The following is a 23,416-nucleotide window of genomic DNA, read 5'->3' as shown; positions in this document are numbered from 1 at the left end:
TTTGAGAATTGTCTGTTCATGTCCTTCGCCCACTTTTTGATGGGGTTGTTTTTTTTTTTCTTGTAAATTTGTTTGAGTTCATTGTAGATTCTGGATATTAGCCCTTTGTCAGATGAGTAGGTTGCGAAAATTTTCTCCCATTTTGTAGGTTGCCTGTTCACTCTGATGGTAGTTTCTTTTGCTGTGCAGAAGCTCTTTAGTTTAATTAGATCCCATTTGTCAATTTTGTCTTTTGTTGCCATTGCTTTTAGTGTTTTAGACATGAAGTCCTTGCCCATGCCTATGTCCTGAATGGTAATGCCTAGGTTTTCTTCTAGGGTTTTTATGGTTTTAGGTCTAACGTTTAAGTCTTTAATCCATCTTGAATTAATTTTTGTATAAGGTATAAGGAAGGGATCCAGTTTCAGCTTTCTACATATGGCTAGCCAGTTTTCCCAGCACCATTTATTAAATAGGGAATCCTTTCCCCATTGCTTGTTTTTCTCAGGTTTGTCAAAGATCAGATAGTTGTAGATATGCGGCGTTATTTCTGAGGGCTCTGTTCTGTTCCATTGATCTATATCTCTGTTTTGGTACCAGTACCATGCTGTTTTGGTTACTGTAGCCTCGCAGTATAGTTTGAAGTCAGGTAGTGTGATGCTTCCAGCTTTATTCTTTTGACTTAGGATTGACTTGGCAATGCAGGTTCTTTTTTGGTTCCATATGAACTTTAAAGTAGTTTTTTCCAATTCTGTGAAGAAAGGCATTGGTAGCTTGATGGGGATGGCATTGAATCTGTAAATTACCTTGGGCAGTATGGCCATTTTCACAATATTGATTCTTCCTACCTATGAGCATGGAATGTTCTTCCACTTGTTTGTATCCTCTTTTATTTCCTTGAGCAGCGGTTTGTAGTTCTCCTTGAAGAGGTCCTTCACATCCCTTGTAAGTTGGATTCCTAGGTATTTTATTCTCTTTGAAGCAATTGTGAATGGGAGTTCACTCATGATTTGGCTCTCTGTTTGTCTGTTGTTGGTGTATAGGAATGCTTCTGATTTTTGCACATTGATTTTGTATCCTGAGACTTTGCTGAATTTGCTTATCAGCTGAAGGAGATTTTGGGCTGAGACAATGGGGTTTTCTAGATATACAATCATGTCATCTGCAAACAGGGACAATTTGACTTCCTCTTTTCCTAATTGAATACCCTTTATTTGCTTCTCCTGCCTAATTGCCCTTCCTTCTGAAACTATTCCAATCAATAGAAAAAGAGGGAATCCTCCCTAACTCATTTTATGAGGCCAGCATCATTCTGATACCAAAGCCGGGCAGAGACACAACCAAAAAAGAGAATTTTAGACCAATATCCTTGATGAACATTGATGCAAAAATCCTCAATAAAATACTGGCAAACCAAATCCAGCAGCACATCAAAAGGCTTATCCACCATGATCAAGTGGGCTTCATCCCTGGGATGCAAGGCTGGTTCAATACATGCAAATCAATAAATGTAATCCAGCATATAAACAGAGCCAAAGACAAAAACCACATGATTATCTCAATAGATGCAGAAAAGGCCTTTGACAAAATTCAACAACCCTTCATGCTAAAAACTCTCAATAAATTAGGTATTGATGGGACATATTTCAAAATAATAAGAGCTATCTATGACAAACCCACAGCCAATATCATACTGAATGGGCAAAAACTGGAAGCATTCCCTTTGAAAACTGGCACAAGACAGGGATGCCCTCTCTCACCACTCCTATTCAACATAGTGTTGGAAGTTCTGGCCAGGGCAATTACGCCCAGTTAATTTTTGTGTTTTCAGTAGAGACAGGGTTTCACCATGTTGGCCAGGATGCTCTCTATCTCTTGACCTCATGATCCACCCACCTTGGCCTCCCAAAGTGCTGGGATTACAGGCGTGAGCCATGGCGCCTGGCCAATACTGATTTTTATGTAAAATATAGATAACACAACCTTTCTGAGGGTGGTGATGTCACCAAGAATGCATGAAACTATTCCAAAATTAGTCCTGTGTTTATTCCTTTATTCCTTCTAGTCAGTATGCCCAAAGCACTGACAATAGTTATCTGTCATTTACCATGTTTTAAAATCTATCAAATCTAGTATTTTCCTTCAGTATCTCTCCCACCCAACTTTCTTTCCTTATTGCTTTTTTTTTTTTTTGAGAGAGAGTCTCAGTCTGTTGGCCAGACTGGAGGGCGGTGGCATGATCTCGGCTTACTGAAACCTCCATCTCTTGGTCTCAAGAGACTCTCCAGCCTCAGCCTCCCAAGTAGCTGGGATTACAGGCATGTGCCACCATGCCTGGCTAATTTTTGTATTTTTAGTAGAGACATGGTTTCACTATGTTGGCCAGACTGGTCTCGAACTCCTGACCTCAGGTAATCTGCATGCCTCGGCCTCTCAAAGTGGTGCGATTACAGGCGTGAGCCACTACGCCGAGCCCCAACTTTCTTAATGAATGTCATCTCCTTTAACCATTTTCTATTGCAAAGTATATCCCATTGTTCCATATAATTGATACAATCTTGTACATATCAATTGACATCCTCCACACCATAGTTTTCATTAGAATCCCTTCATAATTTAGAGTTTGCCATACCAACATTTAGATAATTATACATCTAGGTAATATATGTAGGTAATTTTACTTCAAATTCAGAATTTAAAAAAAGTAATTAGGATAAAGTTCTATCTATACTTCTGTTGTCATTTAAAAAAATTCAATTGAAGTAAAAATAAGGGTAAATTTTACACAATTTCGAAAAATCATTTTATATATTTGTTTTTATTTATCACAATGCACTGAATTCTGAAAAAATATTACTTTTATTAATACTTTAACCATGTCTCCATTCATTCTTTCAGTAACTATTTATTGAGTACCCACGCTGTTTCATATACTGTGTTTAGGCAATGTAGACTATGGTATAACAATAAGAATTTAAGGTAAAATGTCATATTTTAGAAAAATGATTGTCTCTTATGATCTTCATGTCACAATGAACTGGGATCTAGCTAAGGGAAATTTACAATATCCTATAGATATGCCCTTGCTGAGTCTTTTCAACCAAGTGGGCCTGAATTCCCTATATGTGAATAGAAGTACTTCCAGCAATGAGATATGTTCCAAATACCCTGAATCTATAAATAGGTGGCTATGTAATTCTTTTTTTTGTTTGTTTTTGAGTCATAGTTTCACTCTTGTTGTGCAGGCTGGAGTGCAATGGCACAATCTCGGCTCACTGCAACCTCTGCCTCCCGGGTTCAAGCGATTCTCCTGCCACAGCCTCCCGAGTAGCTGGGATTATAGGCACTCACCATCACGCCTGGCTAATTTTTTGTATTTTTAGTAGAGATGATGTTTCACTATGTTGGCTAGGCTGGTCTTGAACTTCTGACCTCAGGTGATCCTCCCGCCTCAGCCTCCCAAAGTGCTGGGATTACAAGTGTGAGCTACCACACCTGGCCAGTAATTCATCAACTAAACTAGCGTGAAAAGGGCTACCCTTAGTGATTACTCTAAAATAACAGGCCTAATTCAGGAATGTCCCAGGGTGGTGGAGGGGGATACGCGCGCGCCCACACACACACCCCCACACACACGCTCACACACATAAGGATGAAGGGTGATGCCACTTACACAGGATTGACACCCTTCACTAGCTCTAGAATTCAATTCTGTGGGTACTAGCACTACCACTGCTTGACAAAGATAGTAACATCAGATCAAGGACCCTTAGAGTTATCGTGACCTTATATTCCAAATTTGTTAGGACTGTTGCATTAGTAATAACCTATCCCTTTATCGCCATAAATACATGTATAACTTAAAATATTAAGCGTCCAAATTTCTGATTTGGAGAATATAGCCATAATAAAAATAGTATCTTCTCCCCTCTGTGCAGAAATAGGGTAAGGTTTTAAAATTCAGTTTCAAAGAGCAAAAAGATCAATGCAACTAGGATAGTCCTGTCACTAGAGGGCAGAAGCCATTCATGTGAGAAAGTAAAGAATAATTCAAGCATTTTCTATAAGCGGTTTTGGGGATCTGTAAATGTTTTAGAAAGAAAGGTGTCCAAGTAACAGAATAGGATACTTGCTATAACTCTATCTAAACTAAACTTCAATGAAATCTTATTTTTGGCTTAAACCTAGATACAAAATTACATCTAAAGAGTTTAGAAAAAAAATTTAATTCGACATGAAAAAAATTCATTAAGCTAAACATTTTAGGAAATATAAAAGTCATATTAAGTTTACTTACAATTGACATTAGAGTCAGTATATAGTTTTGCAAATTCGATCCATGAGCAGAAACCACTTTAGCATCAGCTGTAACCATAATTTCAATGTATCTTGGATATGATATAAGACGTTTTTTCCTGGAATGTAATTGCCTTCTTTCATCTTTCAATGGCACATTTTTTGATGTGTGTCCTAAAACTCTTTCTTTCATTACGTTAAGATCTTCATTCATGTTGCTGTAGGTATGAAAGGGTAAACTGGTTTCCTTTATTTGACTTTCTAGGGAGAAAAAAAGAATATAATGCAGAGCCATTAAATTGGATGTGACGAAAAATATCGCAAAAAATAGAACAGCCAAAAATATTTAATACTTACATATCTGTTCCCAACGTGAAAATAAAAGAACAAAGAGAAATTATTATTTAAAATAGTATTGTACAGCATTATCATGAAGATTGCTTTTTATAGTAATAAAAAGTTTGCAAAAGTTCACATTTTCTTAGACTTTACCAACAAGAAATTTTATCTAAGTCATATTTGAAAAGGAAGGTATGACGATTCAAAAGCATTTATTAACTACCAAGTAGAAAATAAAAATATCCAGGACTTCTTATGTTTTTCTCAGCATGTGAATTAGGTTTTCAAGTCAACAATGACATTTAATCTCATTACAGAGTAGTACCATTTTGCAGGGTGAAACTTCATAAAATATAGAACAAAACAAACTTTCTTTATACTACATGCGAAAAGCATCAAGAACAACAGAAAATTAAGCAAAATAACAATATGTGGGTGAATCTATTGAATCCAGAAAGGCAAATGTTCCTATAAATTTTTTAATACTTGATTATATAAAATACCTGATTTATTATGTTTGCTTATATATAAATACTGCATGAAAAATAATTGAACATTAAAGATTATTACAGTGAAGTAATATGCATTTAAGTCCTACGCACTTACAGAAACTTACACATTTATGCCTGTGCATTTAAATCTTAATTAATTGCCCTAATGGAAAAAAAATTCATGGGCTGCACAGGTGCTTGTCCTATTTCTCTCCCCTTCATTTTGTTCCTCTCCTTTCCTCTTTACTTCTTCCTTTTTTCTTGGCTAATTTTTCTGCCAATTGTTTGGTGGTGGTATTTTCAATAGAAAAGCGGACCAAAGGAGTCAAGTGAGAAGAAATAAGGTCCTGGATAGTTTATAAACTAAATAATCAATACCAAAATAATCAATAACCAAGACATGGCTGTATTATAAGAATTAGATATAAATATAAAAACATATTTCATTATTATTAAAATAATTCATTTTAAGTACGAATGTAATCCTATGGCTGTGAGAAAGAAAGAACACTTTAGACATTAAGTTTCCACAGATGAATTTTTTTAATTAATATAAAAAATTTTATTCGTCTTATTCTTTTTTTTTCTATTTAATTTTTATTTTAGGTTCAGGCGTACATGTGCAGGTTTGTTCTGCAGGTAAACTCGTGTCATGGGAGTTTGGTGCACAGATTATTTGGTTACCCAGGTACTAAGCATGTTACCCCATATTTGTTTTTTTCTGATCCTCTCCCTCCTCCCACCATCCACCCTCAAGTAGGCCCAGGTATCTTTTACTTAGTGTGTCTGTGTATTCTTGTTATCTAGCTCCCACATACAAGTGAGAACATGCAGTATTTGGTCTTCTGTTCCTGCATTAGTTTGCTAAGGATAATGGTCTCTAGCTCCATTCATGTTGTTGAAAAGAATATGATCTTATTCTTTTTATGACTACATAATATTCCATAGTATATATGTACCACCATTTTCTTTATCTAGTCTATCACTGATGGGCATTTAGGTTGGTTCCATGTCTTTGTTACTTTAAATAGTGCTGCAGTGAACATACGCATGCATGTGTCTTTATAGAACAATTTATATTCCTTTGGGTATATGCCCAATAATGGGGTTGCTGGGATGAATGGTAATTCTGTTTTTAGTTCTTTGAGGAATTGCCACACTGCTTTCCACAGTGGCTGAGCTAATTTACACTCCCACCAGCAGTGTGTAAACATTCCCCTTTCTCCACAACCTCATCAGCATCTATTATTTTTTTATTTTTTAGTAATAGCCATTCTGACTGATGTGAGATGGTATCTCATCATGGTTCTGATGTGCATTTCTCTAATGATTAGTGATGTTGGGCATTTCTTCATGTGTTCGTTGGCTACCTGTATGTCTTCTTTTGAAAAGTGTATATGAACTTCTTTTTCTAATTCCTATAAACATCTAGCTTTTAATATTGTTATGTTCCTAGGTTTTAAATTTTATCTCAGTGGGAAATTCTGGAAATTTGACCAATTGTGCAGTCCTAAAACTTTTTCTTGCCATTTTCTCCTGAAGTGACTTGGCCACTAAAATATCCATGACCAATTACTGGACCCTAGAGGAGATCCCAGATATACCTGATATATACAAATCTCAATCAAGGAAAAGATACATATTTATGCTTTGATTTATTTGTTAATTTAAAGGAAATATTGCATGTCTAATCCATATCAGGAAACATTTAGGTATTGAGGAGCAAATAGCACCTCATAAAGCTTACACTCTAGTTGAAAGAGGCAAAAAATAAATTAACAACATAGTAAAGATAAAATTTCAGGTATCTTTAGGTGCTTCAATACTAATTCAACAAAGAGACAAAAAAAAATATGATTCTACCTACCAGAATGACTAAAATTACAAAGAGCAATAATAACTACTGGTACAATCACTTTGAAAACCAATCTGGCAAATTTTAAATTAGACATGCATCTACCCTATGACATTGCAGTTCCACCCCTAGGTATTTATCTGAGAGAAGGAAAATATACATTCACAAGAAAATTGGTATAAGTTCATAGCAAAACAAATATATAGACTGATGAACTGCAATAGAGACCCCAGATATAAACCCTTGTGTATATGATCAAATGATTTTTGACAAGAGTGCCAAGACCACTCAATATAGAAAGACTAACTCAAAATGAGTTACAAATCTAAAAGACCCAAAATATTAAAACCCCTAGAAGAAAACATAGAGAAAGTGTTTCATAACATTGGATTTGGCAGTGATTTATTGGATATGGCATCAAAAGCACAGGCAACAAAAGCAAAAATAGACAAATGGGACTACATCAAACTTAAAAAATTATTGCTCAAAGGACACAATTGGCAAAGCATAAAAGCAGCCTGTGGATTAGGAGAAAATATTTACAAACTATATATCTGATAAGGAATTAATATCTAGAATATAAAAAAAATTCCTACAACTCAACAACAGGAAAACAAACAACCTGATTAAAAATGAGTAAAGACTTGCATAAACACTTTCCCAAATATATTATAAAATTATCAACACACATATGAAAAGATGCTCAGCACAATTAATCATTAAAGAAATGCAAATCAAAACCACAATATCACTTCACACTCATAAGAATGGCTACTATTAAACACACACAAAACAGAGAGAAAGAGAGAATAACAAAAGTTGACAAGTATGTGGAGAAATTGGAAACCTTATGCACTGTTGGTAGTGTTGTAAAATGGTATAACCACTACGGAAAACAATATGGATGTTCCTTAAGAAATAAAAATAGAACTACCATATGATCCAGCAATCCTACTGGGGTAAATATCCAAAAACAATGACAGCAGGGTCTTGAAGAGCTATTTGTACACCCAGGTTCATTGCAGTATTATTTACAATAGCTAAGAAGGAGAAGCAACCCAAATGTCCATTGACAAAGGAATGAATAAACAAAATGTAGTATACACATACAATGAAATATTATTCAGTATATAAAAGGAAGGAAGGCATGTGTGGTGGCATGCACCTGTAGTTCCAGCCACTCTGGAGGCTGAGGTGGGAGGATCACTTGAGCCTCCAAGTTTGAAGCTACAGTGAGCTATGATATACCATTGCACTCTAGCTTGGGTAAGAATGAGATTCCACCTCTAAAACAAACAAACAAAAACAACAACAACAAAAAAAAAAAGGAAGGACATGCTGTGACATATGACAACATGAATGAACCTTGAAGTTATCATGCTAAGTCAAATAAGCCAGTTTTTTTTTAAATCCTGTATGATATTACTTAAATGAGATACTTAAAATAGTAAAATTCACTGAAACAAAAAGTATACTGGTGGTTACCAGGGGATAGAGAAAGGGAAAATGGGGAGTTGTGAATGGATATAGTCTCAGTTTGCAAGATGAAAAAGTCCTGGAGATCTGTTGCATAACAATGTGAATATACTTAACACTACTGAAGTGCACACGTAAAAAGGGTTAAAATGGCAAATCTCATGTTACTTTTTTTTTTTTCTTTTTGAGGCGGAGTCTCGCCTCAGGCTGGATGGAGTGCAGTGGCGCGATCTCGGCTCACTGCAACCTCTGCTTCTCGGGTTCAAGCAATTCTCCTGCCTCGGCCTCCTGAGTAGCTGGGATAACAGGCGTGCGCCACCATGCCCAGCTAATTTTTGTATTTTTAGTAGAGATAGGGTTTCACCATGTTGGTCAGGCTGGTCTCGATATCGTGACCTTGTGATCCGCCCACCTCGGCCTCCCAAAGTGTTGGGATTACAGGCGTGAGCCACCGTGCCTGGCCTTTTTTTTTTTTTTTTTTTTACCACAATTAAAAAATGTTTCAAAGAATGTTTATAGCACTTTTATTCATAATAGTGAAACCTAAAAACAACCCAAATGTCTGTCCACAGGAGAAAACTAGAAAGGACAAGAACTAAGTTTCACAAAGGGTAGAACAGTGGTTGTCAGGAGCTGGGGAGTGAGGGAAACGAGGAGAGGCTGGTCATACATACAAACTTCTAGTTATAAGGTGAATAATGTCTGGGAATTGAATGTACAGCATAGTGACTATAATTAATAATCCTGTCTTATTTAATAGAAATTTGCTAAGAGAATAGCTTTTATGTGTTTTCACCACACACATACAAATTGGTAACTCTGAGGTGATGATGTGTTAATTAATTTGATTGTGGTAATCATTTTGCATGTATACATATATCAATCATCATGATGTATACCTTGAATATATACAGTTTTTATCAATGAATTATACATCAATAAAGCTGGGGTGGGGGAAGTGATAATGAACAAAGCTTCAGCAAGAGATGCTTTCCTTGTCCATACGTGGCATCCTATTCTGGGACAGGCTGACTATGCTAGCTGATGTAGCAGCACTGGATATGATTTGCAATGTGGGACTACAAGCAGCACTCATCTAAGAAGAGAAAAGCCTTCTCCACACTCCTCAAAAGAAAGCATCCCTCTTATCAAGTAATTTACCACTTGTCTCTAGCAGAAGAACAAATCCCATCTTATCTTCTACTGCCTGTTAATATCGCACTCCCTGCAGAATCTCCCAAAGTCTGTCTGGCCTAAGTGCTAAGAAATTATATATCTCAATGGCTAACAATAATAAGTAAAAAACAACACAATTCAATTAAGAAAGCACTATGGTTTGAAGAAATCAGGCTGACAGAGATTAAACTAGAATAGATGGTTTCTGTGCAAACTAAAATAATGAAAGACTGCCACATTATTCATAATCCTAAATGCCCATCGATGACAAAATGGATAAAGAAAACGTGGTATATATACACCATGGAATTCTATGCAGTCATAAAAAGGAACGAGGTATCTTTTGGAGGACATGGATGAAGCTGGAGGCCATTGTCCTTAACAATCTAATGCAGGAATGGAAAACCAAATACTGCATGTTCTCACTTACAAGTGGAAGCTAAATGATGAGAACTCAAGTTCACAAAGAGTGGAACAACAGACACTAGGGCCTACTTGAGAGTGGAGGGTGGGAGGAGGGAGAGGAGCAGAAAAAAAATAACTATTGGGTACTGGGCTTAGTACCTGGGTGATGAAATAATCTGTTCGACAAACCCCTGTGACACAGGTTTACCTACATAACAAACTGGCACATGTACCCCAAACCTAAAATAAAAGCTAAAAATATAAAATAAAATGATGAAAGAAACAGTTTCTGCCTGGAATGAGAACACTGAAGGAGATGATAATTAGATCACAGAAAAAAAGTCCGCAATAAAAAAGGATAAATTTTTAAAGAACATTATTATTATCATTGAAACATTTAATAACACCAAATAAGATAGGTGCTATTGTTAATCTCATTTTACAGATGAGGAATCTACAACATACAGAGCTTAAGAAACTCACACAGTTGCTAAGTAATGGAGGTAGAAATAAAAACAAATAAAAGGAACAAAACTAAACAGATCATTTATCATGATAAAACTGAATGGGTTGAATTTGTCCACCAAAAAACAGAAACTTTATAGAAATGAGTTAATGAACAAAATCTAGCCATATGTTAACTAATCAGTAGCATGGCTGGGATTCAAATCCTGGGGACCTGGTTCAGAGTGTTTTCTTAATTAAAATTTTTTTATTATTAAAAAATATTTTGTAGGTACATAGCAGGTATATATATTTATGGGGTACATGAGATATTTTGATAGAGGCATATAGTACATAATAACATCAGGGTAAATGGGGTATAAATCACCTCAAGCATTTCTCCTTTCCTTGTGTTGCAAATAACCCAATTATACTCTTTTAGTTATTTTGAAATGTACAATAAATTATTGCTGACTGTAGTCACCTTGTTGTACTAGACTTTATTCATTCTATCTAACTAGGTATTAAGCCCAGCATGCATTAGCTAGTTTTCCTGAAGTTCTCCCTCCCCCAACCCTGACAGGCCCCAGTGTGTGTTTTTCCCCTCCCTGTGTCCATGTGTTCTCATTGTTCAACTCCCACTTATAAATATTGAGAATATAAGCTGTTCGGTTTTCTCTTCCTGAGTTAGTTTGCTGAGGATAATGGCTTCCAACTGTACCTATGTTCCTGCAAAGGACATGATCTCGTTCCTGTTTATGGCTGTATAGTAGTCCATGGTGTATATGTACCACATTTTCTCTTTCCAGTCTATCATTGATTGGCATTTGTTGATTCCATGTCTTTGCTATTGGAAATAGTGCTGCAATGAATATATGTGTGCATTTATCTTTATAATAGAATGACACAGGGACTCTGCTTGACAATGACGTTTAAAGACAAAAGGAAAGAGAACCAAAATTTAACAACAAATTTTGGTTGTTGTTATTGATATTGTTATCAATATAAATATTGATAATGTTATCAATACAGATCTCAGGGGTTTAATTTCTTCAGCAATGGAATCAACCATAAGAGAACATTCTATACAACTCTTTGGCAAAGTAATTGAACAATTTAGAAGAGATCTATAATTTCTTACTTGAACACACAACAGTGTTAATAAATCTTGTCACTATAAGTAAGGAAAGTGAGAAAATTAAATCCAACATAGTTTTTAAAATATAGTTAAAAACTAAAATAAAAATATATGTCATATATGGGTATAATAACATCACGTAAGAAGAAGAAAGCAAGGAGATGACAAACATGGAATTAAGAATGCTGGTTGCTTCAGGTAAGGGGAGGCAAGTGAACAAAATGGGTGACGGAAGTGAAATTATGTGGTTGCATTTGGGTTGTTATCCAGGTCCTATATATTGTATTGGGTCATATATTCATCAATATGTGTTATATTATTAATAAGTTCTTAGTAAATAGTAATATACCAAACTGACTGCTATAAAAGCAATATGCTGGCTCTCATCACTATCATATAAAATTGTTTTGGTAATACTAGCTAAAGCAATAAGAAAATAAAATGAAATAAACAGTATGAATATTAGGAAGAAAATTTTTTCATTGTTCTGATTTTATTTTGTAGATGAAAGGCTTGCATAACTGAAAAACCCAGGAGACTAAATAAGAAACCAATTAAGACAATAATCCTCAATAGAGAAGTAGTTGAATAATGTAATGTTAGGCAGTTGTTAAATGAATGAATTAGGTCTATAAATTTTGATATGGAAGGATGTCCAGAATGCATTTTTAAGTAAAAATATAAATGGTGTGTGTAGTTTAATCCCAGTTTTGTAAAAACAAACTCTTCCAAATATACAAGTACTCATAAAATTTATATAATGAGCCTAAAAGGTATACACCCCAAACATTTAACAGTAAGTGAGACAGAAGACGGAGACAGTAAAACTATTACATGCTTTCTTTAACATCTCGGTGCCCTTTAAATTATTACAATGAGCTTATTTTATTACTGTAATTTTAAATTTAAATTATTATTTTTAAAAACAGCATATATTACTATTTTCTTGGCTAAATATCTAATCTCATTACTTTTTTTTTTGTATTTATACCTAAGTGGTGTTACAAATGTTGATACAATTCCTTACCTTTCCAAATACCCTACATAAATGGCCACTATTCAAAGCACATTGGCCAGTTCAATTACATCATTTCTATGTAATACATCCCTTTCTATTTAGGTCCCATTGAGTCAAATGTTAAAATACTGTGTTGTCTTTTATTAATAACAAGTGTATTACGACCCAAAACTAATTTAGACCAAACCAAAATACAAAATCACGCACACCATGCAACAATGATAATCTGCCCACTAGAGCATAAAACACTTGAAAATTACAAACATTGAATATCTCTTATAACAGCATGGTGTATTCTAGAATGCAAGGAGGATGTTAAAATAATAATAAGAATATAAACTACTAGAAAATTACTGTTAAATAATAATATAATTAGAATCCCATAATTCTACTTGGATGTCCTACTGGCACCTCATATTTAAACATACAAAGCTGAATTCATCATTTTCTTCTCCCATACACAGTTTCTCTTTCTATTAATGTGAGAAATAGTCTTCCGATACCTATAACTGATATTCAAAACTGAACATTACCATTGGGCTCCTCCTATCCGTCCTTCACCCTTTGTATCTAGTCACCAAGTTTGGCCATTTCTCCTTCAAAATGCTCCTTGTATTGCTTCTCCTGCAGAGTCCTTGCCTCCAAACTCATTCAGGTCCTTCTCACCTCAGAACATTATTAGAATAATGAATACAAAATTAGACACAGAGTCTCCCAAATGTTCCTGCTGTCTTCAATCTCTTGTCCCTCCCATTCATCCTTCATTTATGTCCAAAAAGATTCATTTTTAGAAACATTCCTTTTATCTCATCCCTATTTAGGATGAGATATAATGGATCCTCACTGCCCATAAGATAAAATCTAAGCCTCTCCCTACTAGCCCACCCCTAAACACAGTCACCACCACCAAGCTATAAATTCCCTAAAGACTGAGAACACTGTTAGGCAATATGTTCTGCCTTTTATAAGTGCTCAGTAAATGTTTGTGGAAAGAAAGAAAAAGGATTAGGTTGAAGAAAGGCAGGATAATGGAGGAGAGAGATAGAAAGAAGAAAGGTAGTGAGAGAGGGAAATGAAAGAAAAGAATATATTGAAGAGCAAGACAAAAGAGTTTATCAGGCCAGATCTTCAGGGTAGGAACAATAATTGTGATGTACAATAGGAACTATTCAAAGACAGATATGTGCTCTTTGATTTGCCTAATATTAAGTACAATGTTAATTCTGATGTCTGTACACAGGCTAGAATTGATATAATGCTCTATATTTGACCAGATAAGGAAACACATTTTACACTTCTTCACTAACATGCAACAATCCATTTTTTAAATGAGGACATAAAAGTGAAATAATACTTGTTCTAGACTTAACATCTCAAACAACTTGCTGAATGTGCAACAGATCAAATACCTGGGTGACCCTTGAGATAAAGTGTGACCATATCAGATGTATTGTGAAATCTCACATTTTCTTATGATTTAAATTGTTTTCTGGATCTATTATATGCCCTATGTTGCCACACTATTGAGTTTTCTTATTAATACTACTATCAATAAAAATAAAGATATAATACTGAGTGCTTATTACATATCAGGTACTAGTACACTTCACATATGTTATCTCATTTAGCATTAACAAAAACCCTATGAGGTAAGTACTATTATTATCCTCATTTTATGTATGAGGATAATTTTTATATGATGATAATAATAATCATAATTTTATATATGAAGATAATATTTTATTATATATAAGGAAAGTGAGGAACAGGAAGGTTAAACTGCCTATTGTAATATAACTAATAAAATATAAACCTGAAATATATTTATTTTAAAAATTAGTAGTATTTCATAACATGAAAGTGTATGAAAATCTACAGTCCTCTGTGATTTCTCAATATAATTAGAAATTTCAACCAGTACTTTAGAATTATGGCTTGCAGCTTATCAAATATTTTATAGTACTTTTTTCAAAGAGTTTCACGAGTTAATAATTGGGGCCCCAACTACTAATAATAAATTTGCAGAAGGTTATGAACTTGCCAGTGGCCAGCTGAAACTTGAAACAAATCATTACACCATCAGTCTTCCTTGCATCCCCTGAATCACTTACTATTATTGTGTACATTTTAAAACAGAGAGACATGTGACACAGATTAGGTGAAATTTCAACAGCCACCAACTGAATAAATGGCATAGCAAAGATATGAATTCAGATTTCTCAGTATCAATTATTACAGCTGAACTCCACATCACATGACTCTTCTAAAGGTTGAATGTGGTAATACATGAAGACTGTTGAGAATGTAGTAACCAGGGTCATGTTGGTAAATGTTGATTCCTAGAAGACTAAAAGACTAGCTACTCATGTTCACAAAAATATGCATTACAGAGGTCCTCCTTGCATTGTAGAAGCATAGAACTGAGCCAAGATTTGGATATAAAGGCTTTTGGCTTTACTTAGAATAAAAACCTGAGACAGATCTGATACTGTCCTTTCATCTAGTGGCCTTGAAGGAAAAAAGAAGGCACTAGAAACCCCCAAATTACCCCCATTAATCCTACAGATATCAAAAAATTCTACCTCCTCCCACTATGTGTACTAACAAGACAATGGAGCACACTGGTCAAGTGTTACAGAGTAAATATTTTTTATTCTTCCACATTCTCAAGAAACCAACCCACAGGACTTGTTCTAAAGAAGTATAAGACACACTTCCCTTAAAAGCTGCATCGAAGATTCCTGCATACATCGGGAACTGAAAACAGGCACATGTTCATTCACAAACTCAAAGCCTTTTAAGATTTTTTTAATGGAAAGGAACATGCACACCTGCTGTCTCTTTACAGCTTTTGGCATCTTAACGTCTACACTTGAAGAGCATTAAAACAAAGGGATCCAGAACTAGAAATACCATTTTGACCCAGCCATTCTATTACTGGGTATATACCCAAAGGATTATAAAACATGCTGCTATAAAGACACATGTACACGTATGTTTATTGCGGCACTATTCACAGTAGCAAAGACTTGGAACCAACCCAAATGTCCAACAATGATAGACTGGATTAAGAAAATATGGCACATATACACCATGGAATACTATGCAGCCATAAAAAATGATGAGTTCATGTCCTTTGTAGGAACATGAATGAAGCTGGAAGCCATCATTCTCAGCAAACTATTGCAAGGACAAAAAACCAAACACTGCATGTTCTCACTCATAGGTGGGAATTGAACAATGAGAACACATGGACACAGGAAGGGGAACATCACACACCCAGGCCTGTTGCGGGTGGGGGGAGGGGGGAGGGATAGCATTAGGAGATATACCTAATGTTAAATGACGAGTTAATGGGTGCAGCACACCAACATGGCACATGTATACATATGTAACGAACCTGCACGTTGTGCACATGTACCCTAAAACTTAAAGTATAATTAAAAAAAAAAAAGAGAGAATAAACTCTAAAAAAAAAAAAAAAAAAAGTGAGGGATCATTTGTGTAGCCCTCTGCATTTTCTTTCACTATATTGACCAGGCTGGTCTTGAAATCCTGGGCTCAAGCAATCTTCCCACCTCTGCCTCCCAAAGCTCTGGGATTAAAGGCATGAGCCCCCATGCCTGGCCTTACCTTTTGCATTTTAAAAAATGCTTTTCCGGCCAGGCAGGGTGGGTCACACCTGTAATCCCATCACTTTGGGAGGCTGAGGCAGGCTGATCATGAGGTCAGAAGATCGAGACCATCCTGGCCAACATGGGGAACCCCATCTATACTAAAATTTCAAAAATCAGCTGGGTATGGTGCCGCGTGCCTGTAATCCCAGTTACTCGGGAGGCTGAGGCAGGAGAACAGCTTGAACCAGGGAGGCAGAGGTTGCAGTGAGCCAAGATCTCTCGCTACTGCACTCTAGGCCGGTGACAGAGTGAGACTCTATCTCAAAAAAAAAAAAAAAAAAAAAAAAGCGTTCCACGTCTTCAAATGCAATTTGCCAGAAATTCTAAGTGAAGAAGTCGGACTAAGATGAACCAATGGATCCTAATGTCAGATTTAGATGGATTATTATACGTATAGCATTGTGATATTCCAAACTCTTCCTCTATTATTTCTTGAAAAGATCTGCTTTTGAAAATCTTATATCAGTGAATTAAATATATACTCTAGCATTTGAACATGTAAATGAAATGTATCATTTTGTTCTTTAAAGAAAAACCATGTGTTCAGAATTCATGCTGAATATCGATATCTACTGAGCGACTCTTGCAAATGTGTGAGGCTGCTGAAATTAGAACATGGCATAACGCTATTAAAATTGACAGTAATACATGATTCTACTACATTAATCTTATCTTCCTATTTTCAGATGAGCCTTCATGGCACTCCATTTCCAAGCCATGTCCACTGACTATGATTTAACAGCAGACAACAAATAACTCCCTTTTGTTTTTCAAATTTTTATACAGGTTGTTTCTGAGCTAGATCAACCACAATCTCGAACTATCTGCTCCATGTGCATAAAATCATTCTAGAAATACCATTGAGATAATTTTAAGTACTAAGAATTCTAAAATACTTTCCAAAATACAAAGGTAATTCAAAGTAACCATTTATAATTTTTAACTTCTCTATTTACTCCATCAGTTCAAGTATTGATATAATACTATTTTCAACACCGTTTTCAAATGATTTGATGAAATATTAGTATGAGCTTTTCCTTTTGTTATTAACTCTGTAATTTATGATGAATATTTGTTTAAAAAGTCATAATTCAGATATCTAAGATGTAAGCTAAGTTTACACTTTAACTCATTCTTAATTCTAATGCTACTATTGCCAATTTTTTTATTAATCTACATTTACTCCTCCTGGCTCTGTAATTTCTGAAAGAGCTTTTGACTGAAAACAACAGAATTCTCATATGAAATATTCATCTAACCTTTTATATTTCCTTAAAAGATTTTGTAAAATAAGAAATATTAAAGATATTTTCCAAAGTAAATCTAGTGTTAAAAAACTTAGAGATGTAATTAAAAGATTGTCACTAAATGAATATTAAATGTTAGAAACAAAAATTCTATGTGATATATTAATAGTACTTAATATGTTGATTATGGAATCAGTTTTATTCACATGGCTTTTGTCAGCTGTTACTAAGTTCACTATATTTAGATGTTGACAAAAGTAGGAAAAAATCAAACTTTAAAATTGTTTATAGATAGAACACTTATTTTCAAACAGGGATTTTATTTTATGCTACATCCCAGAATTTAATAATTCACCATTTTTCAAATGAATGTTTTGTCGATCTTATTTAACACCAAGAAAAATCTAGTATCTGGATACAACTGAATACATGCAAAAGAAATTGCAGACTGACAGGTCAGATTGGGGAGGGAGGATCTCCCCCACCCCACCGCCCCACCGCCTTCAGTTTTCTGGCTCTCTTTCAAGGGAGAAAACATTAGTCCTGAGGTCCAGTAGTCTGAGATGCTCGCCACATGAAACACTATATTTGTTTCCTGTCCTGGTGATGGCTCCAACTCACTCCAACATATGATCTTTACAAAGTACTGAACACATGCTAGGGCCAGCCAAAACCATGAACCATCCTCCTTTTGCAGTTTTCCCTTGCATTTGTACTCTGTGAATGCAGCCCAGTCAGACGTGTCAATGTCTTTAAAAATAGGGCTGCTTCTGAATGGTGCAATTCTGAATAAGATTCTAATTGCAAATAATTAGAATTACTGCTTCCTTTTCATAAGCAAAGCATCATGTGGCTAAGCAGCTCTCTACTAGAGCCAAAGATTCAAATTGACTTCACTAAGCATTTACAATTAAGTGGTTGGTAGACCAAAGGAAAACTATAAAAGGAGCTACATGGCTGATTAGTGATCCACTATTTTAGATAGAAAAAGTTGTATATCTTGCTCTCTACAAATCCATTTATTTTCACTTATCTTCTTTACCTGGTGAGTAAATCTAAATGAGTATCAACTGTATAAAACAAAAATGATGTCCTTACAGAGCTTATATCGTATGGTCCATTATTTTAATCATTCCCTTCAATAGGCCCTCATCGTCCTTGCTCTTCTTCTATCCAACACAAGAAAATTACAAACTTTGCACGTTGTGCACATGTACCCTAAAATTTAAAGTATAATAAAAAAAAAAGAAAATTACAAACTAAATTTACTCTTGAACATAGATGCAAAAATTCTAAAGATAACATTATCAAACCAAGACTGGCAAAAATATAAGGTAGACATGACATTTGAGAATCAATCACATTCATCACATTAACTTAATAAAAGGAAATATGTATATTTATATATCTATATAATCATCTTGGTACATGCAGGGAAAAAGCTGGATAAAATTCAACATCCATTCATAATAAAGATTCTTAGTAAACTAGAAATTTAGGAGAATTTCCTTAATCAGATAAAGGGTACCTAAGAAAAACCGACAACAAACATTATATGTATTAGAAAAGGTTGAAAGCTTTCATTCTAAAACTTGAAATGAGGCAAGGATTTTTGTTATTGCTATTTCTAAGGACAGTTCTAGAAAATCTAGCCAACGTAACAAAACAAGAAAAATAAATAAAATATTGAAAGATTGGAAAGGAAGAAATAAACTGTCTACATGATTACCAAGGTACAGAATCCAAAAGAATCAACAAATAAACCACTAGAGGACATAAATTTAGCAAGGTTGCTGAATATAGGGCCAATATTTTTAAATACTTGCATTTTTATATAGAATAAACAAAACAATTAGAAAATAAAATTTTTAAATGATATCATTTACAATACTGTCAAAAGAAAACCCACCAAATGCCCAAGAAGAAAACTAAAGAAAGATGTGAAGACCTCCACAAAGAAATCTATTAAATATTATTTGGTAAATTAAAGAATAAATTGACGATATAACGTATTCATGGGTTAGAAAACACAATATTAGAAAGATGTGATTTCACCACCACACTGATCTGTTGACTCAATGAAGTACAATAGATATCTCTTTTTTTCTTTTGGGAAACAAGATGATTCTAAACTCTGTATGTAAAATTTAAAGGGTCAAGAATGGCTAAGAAAATCTTGAAGAAGAATGAAGTCAAAGGCTTCCTCCAACATATCAAGACTTATAACAGAGTATAATATCTCTAAAACAGTATGGCATTGGCACAAATAGACCAATGGAAAAGAAATCAATGTCCAAAACAGACCTACAATATAGATACTTTTTGAATAAATGTTATATATGCTAAGTTTTTAAAATTCCTTTGAAATATCTCAATTATCTTTTACAAGATAAGGTTTTACTAACATTGCTATTGATAATTTTATTTTCCACTGTTTTTGGGTTTTCATAAAGGAATAAGTCAAAGTTTGAAATTATTGATAAATCGAGTTCTTATTTTCAAAAAGGCATTTAATTTCATTTTACCTAATGCTATATCCCAAAGTTCAATATATTACCTTTTTTTTCAATGAAGGTTTTCACCACAATAGGATTAGTCTCCAACAAGGAAGAACTAAAGACAATTCATCTAACTCTTAACTCTCCTTTATGATACCTAAGTTTTATAAGTTTTACTTATGCAAATATTCTCAAACACATTCCAATTAGCTTGTTAAGGTCACCAATCACCTACTTTGCAAAATCCAGTAATCAATTCTAAATCTTCATGTGCTTTGAATTCTTGATACCATTTAGCCAACTAATCAGTCCTACCTTCTTGTAAATCTTTCCTCAAGTGGTTTTTGGGCAAACATTCCTCAGTCTTCTTAGAATGTCCTTGACCTCTACCTTTCAATCTTCCTAGTTGATTTCTCCTCATCTCCCCAACTGCCAACTATTGGCATGCCCCATAGTTCAGTCTTTGGATTTTTATTTTTTCTGTCTATCTAGTCTATTCCCCAGACAATCTCATTCAGCCTTATATCTTTAAAAATCATTGGTATTCTGATTCCTAAATTCTTATCTCAAGCCTAAACCCCTCTACTGATGTTCCAGTTCACTTACTCTATTGCCTACTTCTCTCCCTTTGGATTTCTAACAGGCACCTCAAACTCAAAATGCCTGAAACCTAGTTGTTAATATTCCCTCCTGAACTTGTATTTCCCACAGACTTCCCCATCTTAGTAAACGAGAACTCCATCCTTCCACTGGCTCAGGAAAAAAAAAAAAAAAAAAAGAATAATCTGACAACTCTCTTACTCTCAGCCCTCACCTACAACTTACCTGTCAGCTTGACCATCAAAATAAATGCAATACCTGGACACCTCTCACTTTCTTCATAGTTACCACCCTGATTCAGCACCTCACCACTTCTTAACACAATTATTGCAGTATACTGCAGTACCTCCTAATTGATTTTCTTGCTTTTGCTTGTTCCCCTAGTTTTTTTCCCACATAATCTGAGTGATCTCTTTAAAATGTGGACTGATTATATCATTACTATGCTCCATATCTGACAGTAGCTTCCAATGTTAGAGTTTAGCCAGATTCAGTACTGTGACTTAAAATGTCCTAAATGTAGAGGTGGATTCACCATGAACCTAAAAAAAGCTTAAACTTTCGGTCTCTAAAAATTATGTATTCATAATTTTCTATTAAAGAGCACTGCAACTGTTTAATCTTCAGGATTCCACAACCTGGAGCCACCCATAACTACATGATCTGGCCTCCCACTACCATTATTTCTATTAATTTCTTGCTGATTTCTTACAACCCTCTTTCCTCCCTCACTGCACTTGTACAGGATAGTCCTGCAACAGTGAGGAAGGTATTCAGTAAATATTTTTTGAATAAATGAACAAATAAAAAAAAACCCATGCTGGGGCAAGGTTGACACCTCATCTTACAGAGTTCTTATGTGGAACAAGAACAGGAGTCTCCTCTTAGCAATCAACTTTTTTCTTCACTTATTCAATGTCCAACTCCACTCTCATATTCTAACGTGGAGCACGAAAAACTTGTATGCATCTTACCACTGCACTCTTCTGGCTTTCCTTCTCATTTCTTCTCCCAGCAAACCTACCCCATGGTAAGAAACTTTTCATTTATTCACTCTATGCTATATTTTCTCTTTTCAGCTGAATGCTACGCATTGATTCCTCCAGAGTTAGTACTCAATATACAAAAGAGAGAGATAACAAATTCAGAAATTTATCTTATTTGCTGTTGTACAATCAGATTTTGAAAGTTACAACCTTAATATCACCTTGGTCTTTCTACCTGCAGCCTCTCCACCTCCCAAATAAAAAATCTGAAGAGTGGTCATCAAATAATCCCAATTTGCTAGAATATACACAAAATTATTAAATGCCATGGCAAAAAAGAAATGATTTAACAAAAAACTGGGCAGTTTTGCACTATTTCTAGTTCTTGTCCTTTTACCACAGCCTGTATTATATTTGCTAATACCTCAGTTAAAATTTTTTTAAATGTAAAAAAATAAATTAGGCACCAAAAAAGGCTTCTTTTGGAGGGTGTAAGTGAAGAGAGAGGTAAAAGAGAGAGAATGGCTTCAGGCTTAACTGTATTGAATCTAAGATGTCACTGGTACATCCAAGAAAACATGCACGTCAGGCAGTTTATAGACCTGAGTTTTAATCTAAAAACAAGCGCTTAAGTTAAAGTTTTAACATCATGTATCATTTAAATTTGTAGTTAAAATTAAGAAAGTAGAAAAAAATACATAATCTAAATTAAAACATAGTCTAAAATGGTGGTCCAGGAAGAGCACTTTAAAAAATGCTTAACTTAGGAGATGGGAAACCAGTAACAACCAAGAAGGGAAGTGGGAGGAAAGAAAGAAAGAAAGGAAGCAAAGATAAAAGCAAAGTGTGCCAGTTAAGCCAAAGACATAAGAAAATTCAGTTAGGATAAGCTGATGGATAGTGTGACATGTTCCTCAAAACTGTAACAGTAAGACCAAGAAAGATTAATGCTTTTAGCAAGTAGAAGGTCATAAGTGATCTTTGAAAGAGTAGTTCCAGTAAACATGTTGGAAAGGAGAATATCTCTATAGTCATCTCTACATAGATTTAGAAGCTTAAGCTGACTCTTTAAAACACCATTAACAAGTTATAGTACACAATAATGGGCATGGTCGTGGCCATATTTATAATCCTCTGTCCCTACATTAATTAATGGCACCTTCTTCTCTGCTCACACATTTATAAAATGTTATAAATAGTAGGGGCTTCAGAAATCAAGTAAGAGATTGCAAATGAAATTCAGCTCTCATGTTTTTGTTTTTTTCCACTTTAAAAAAAGAATCTAGATTTTCATCTTCTTCGTAAAGTACAAAAGATCTGGTAATACTGGTCTCACATTCCCAAAGCATCTTTTTCAAGAAGCATGTATATTCCAGTGCCCAATGGACAGCTCAGTTCCTTCATGATACCTCACCTTACTCCTTTCTGGTAAATGCCTGATCCCTTTAGCTGTAAGGTTAAAAAGTTAATAAGTTAAAAACTCGTAAGCTTGCCAATTAGTTGAATAGGAAACTGATTAAATTCATTAGCTATTCATTATCTACTTTTGGTAAGACCTAGAGAAGTTTAGGTCTCAAAGCCAGTTAGCAGCGTAGCCAGAACTCGCTTACTGAGCAAACTCTGGCCTCTGCTGAAACTAAAAACCTTGGACTTCCTCCAGACCAATGCTGATTAAATTATTACATTTAAAGGAATGGGAAATAATCTGTACATAATTTTATTTAAAAGGCAGTTCTCATGTATTCACAAAAATATTTTCCAAATAGATTACTCACAAAAAAATATAAACGT

General features: G+C 34.7%; 1 protein-coding gene across 1 annotated transcript in view; it reads right to left on the bottom strand.

Annotated features, from left to right (window-relative positions):
• ADAMTS20 (ADAM metallopeptidase with thrombospondin type 1 motif 20) overlaps nucleotides 1–23,416 on the bottom strand; it is a 191,725-nt gene that overhangs the window by 138,446 nt on the left and 29,863 nt on the right. Inside the window, exon 4 of the mRNA XM_055095736.2 lies at nucleotides 4,277–4,536. Within this exon, the coding sequence (XP_054951711.1) occupies nucleotides 4,277–4,536 (260 nt within the window). The remainder of the gene's footprint in view (nucleotides 1–4,276; nucleotides 4,537–23,416) is intronic.

Source organism: Pan paniscus, chromosome 10, assembly GCF_029289425.2.
Source record: "Pan paniscus chromosome 10, NHGRI_mPanPan1-v2.0_pri, whole genome shotgun sequence".
Classification (NCBI taxonomy): Eukaryota; Metazoa; Chordata; class Mammalia; order Primates; family Hominidae; genus Pan; species Pan paniscus.
Note: the sequence above shows the minus strand (reverse complement) of the source record. Positions and strands in the feature narration are given on the sequence as shown.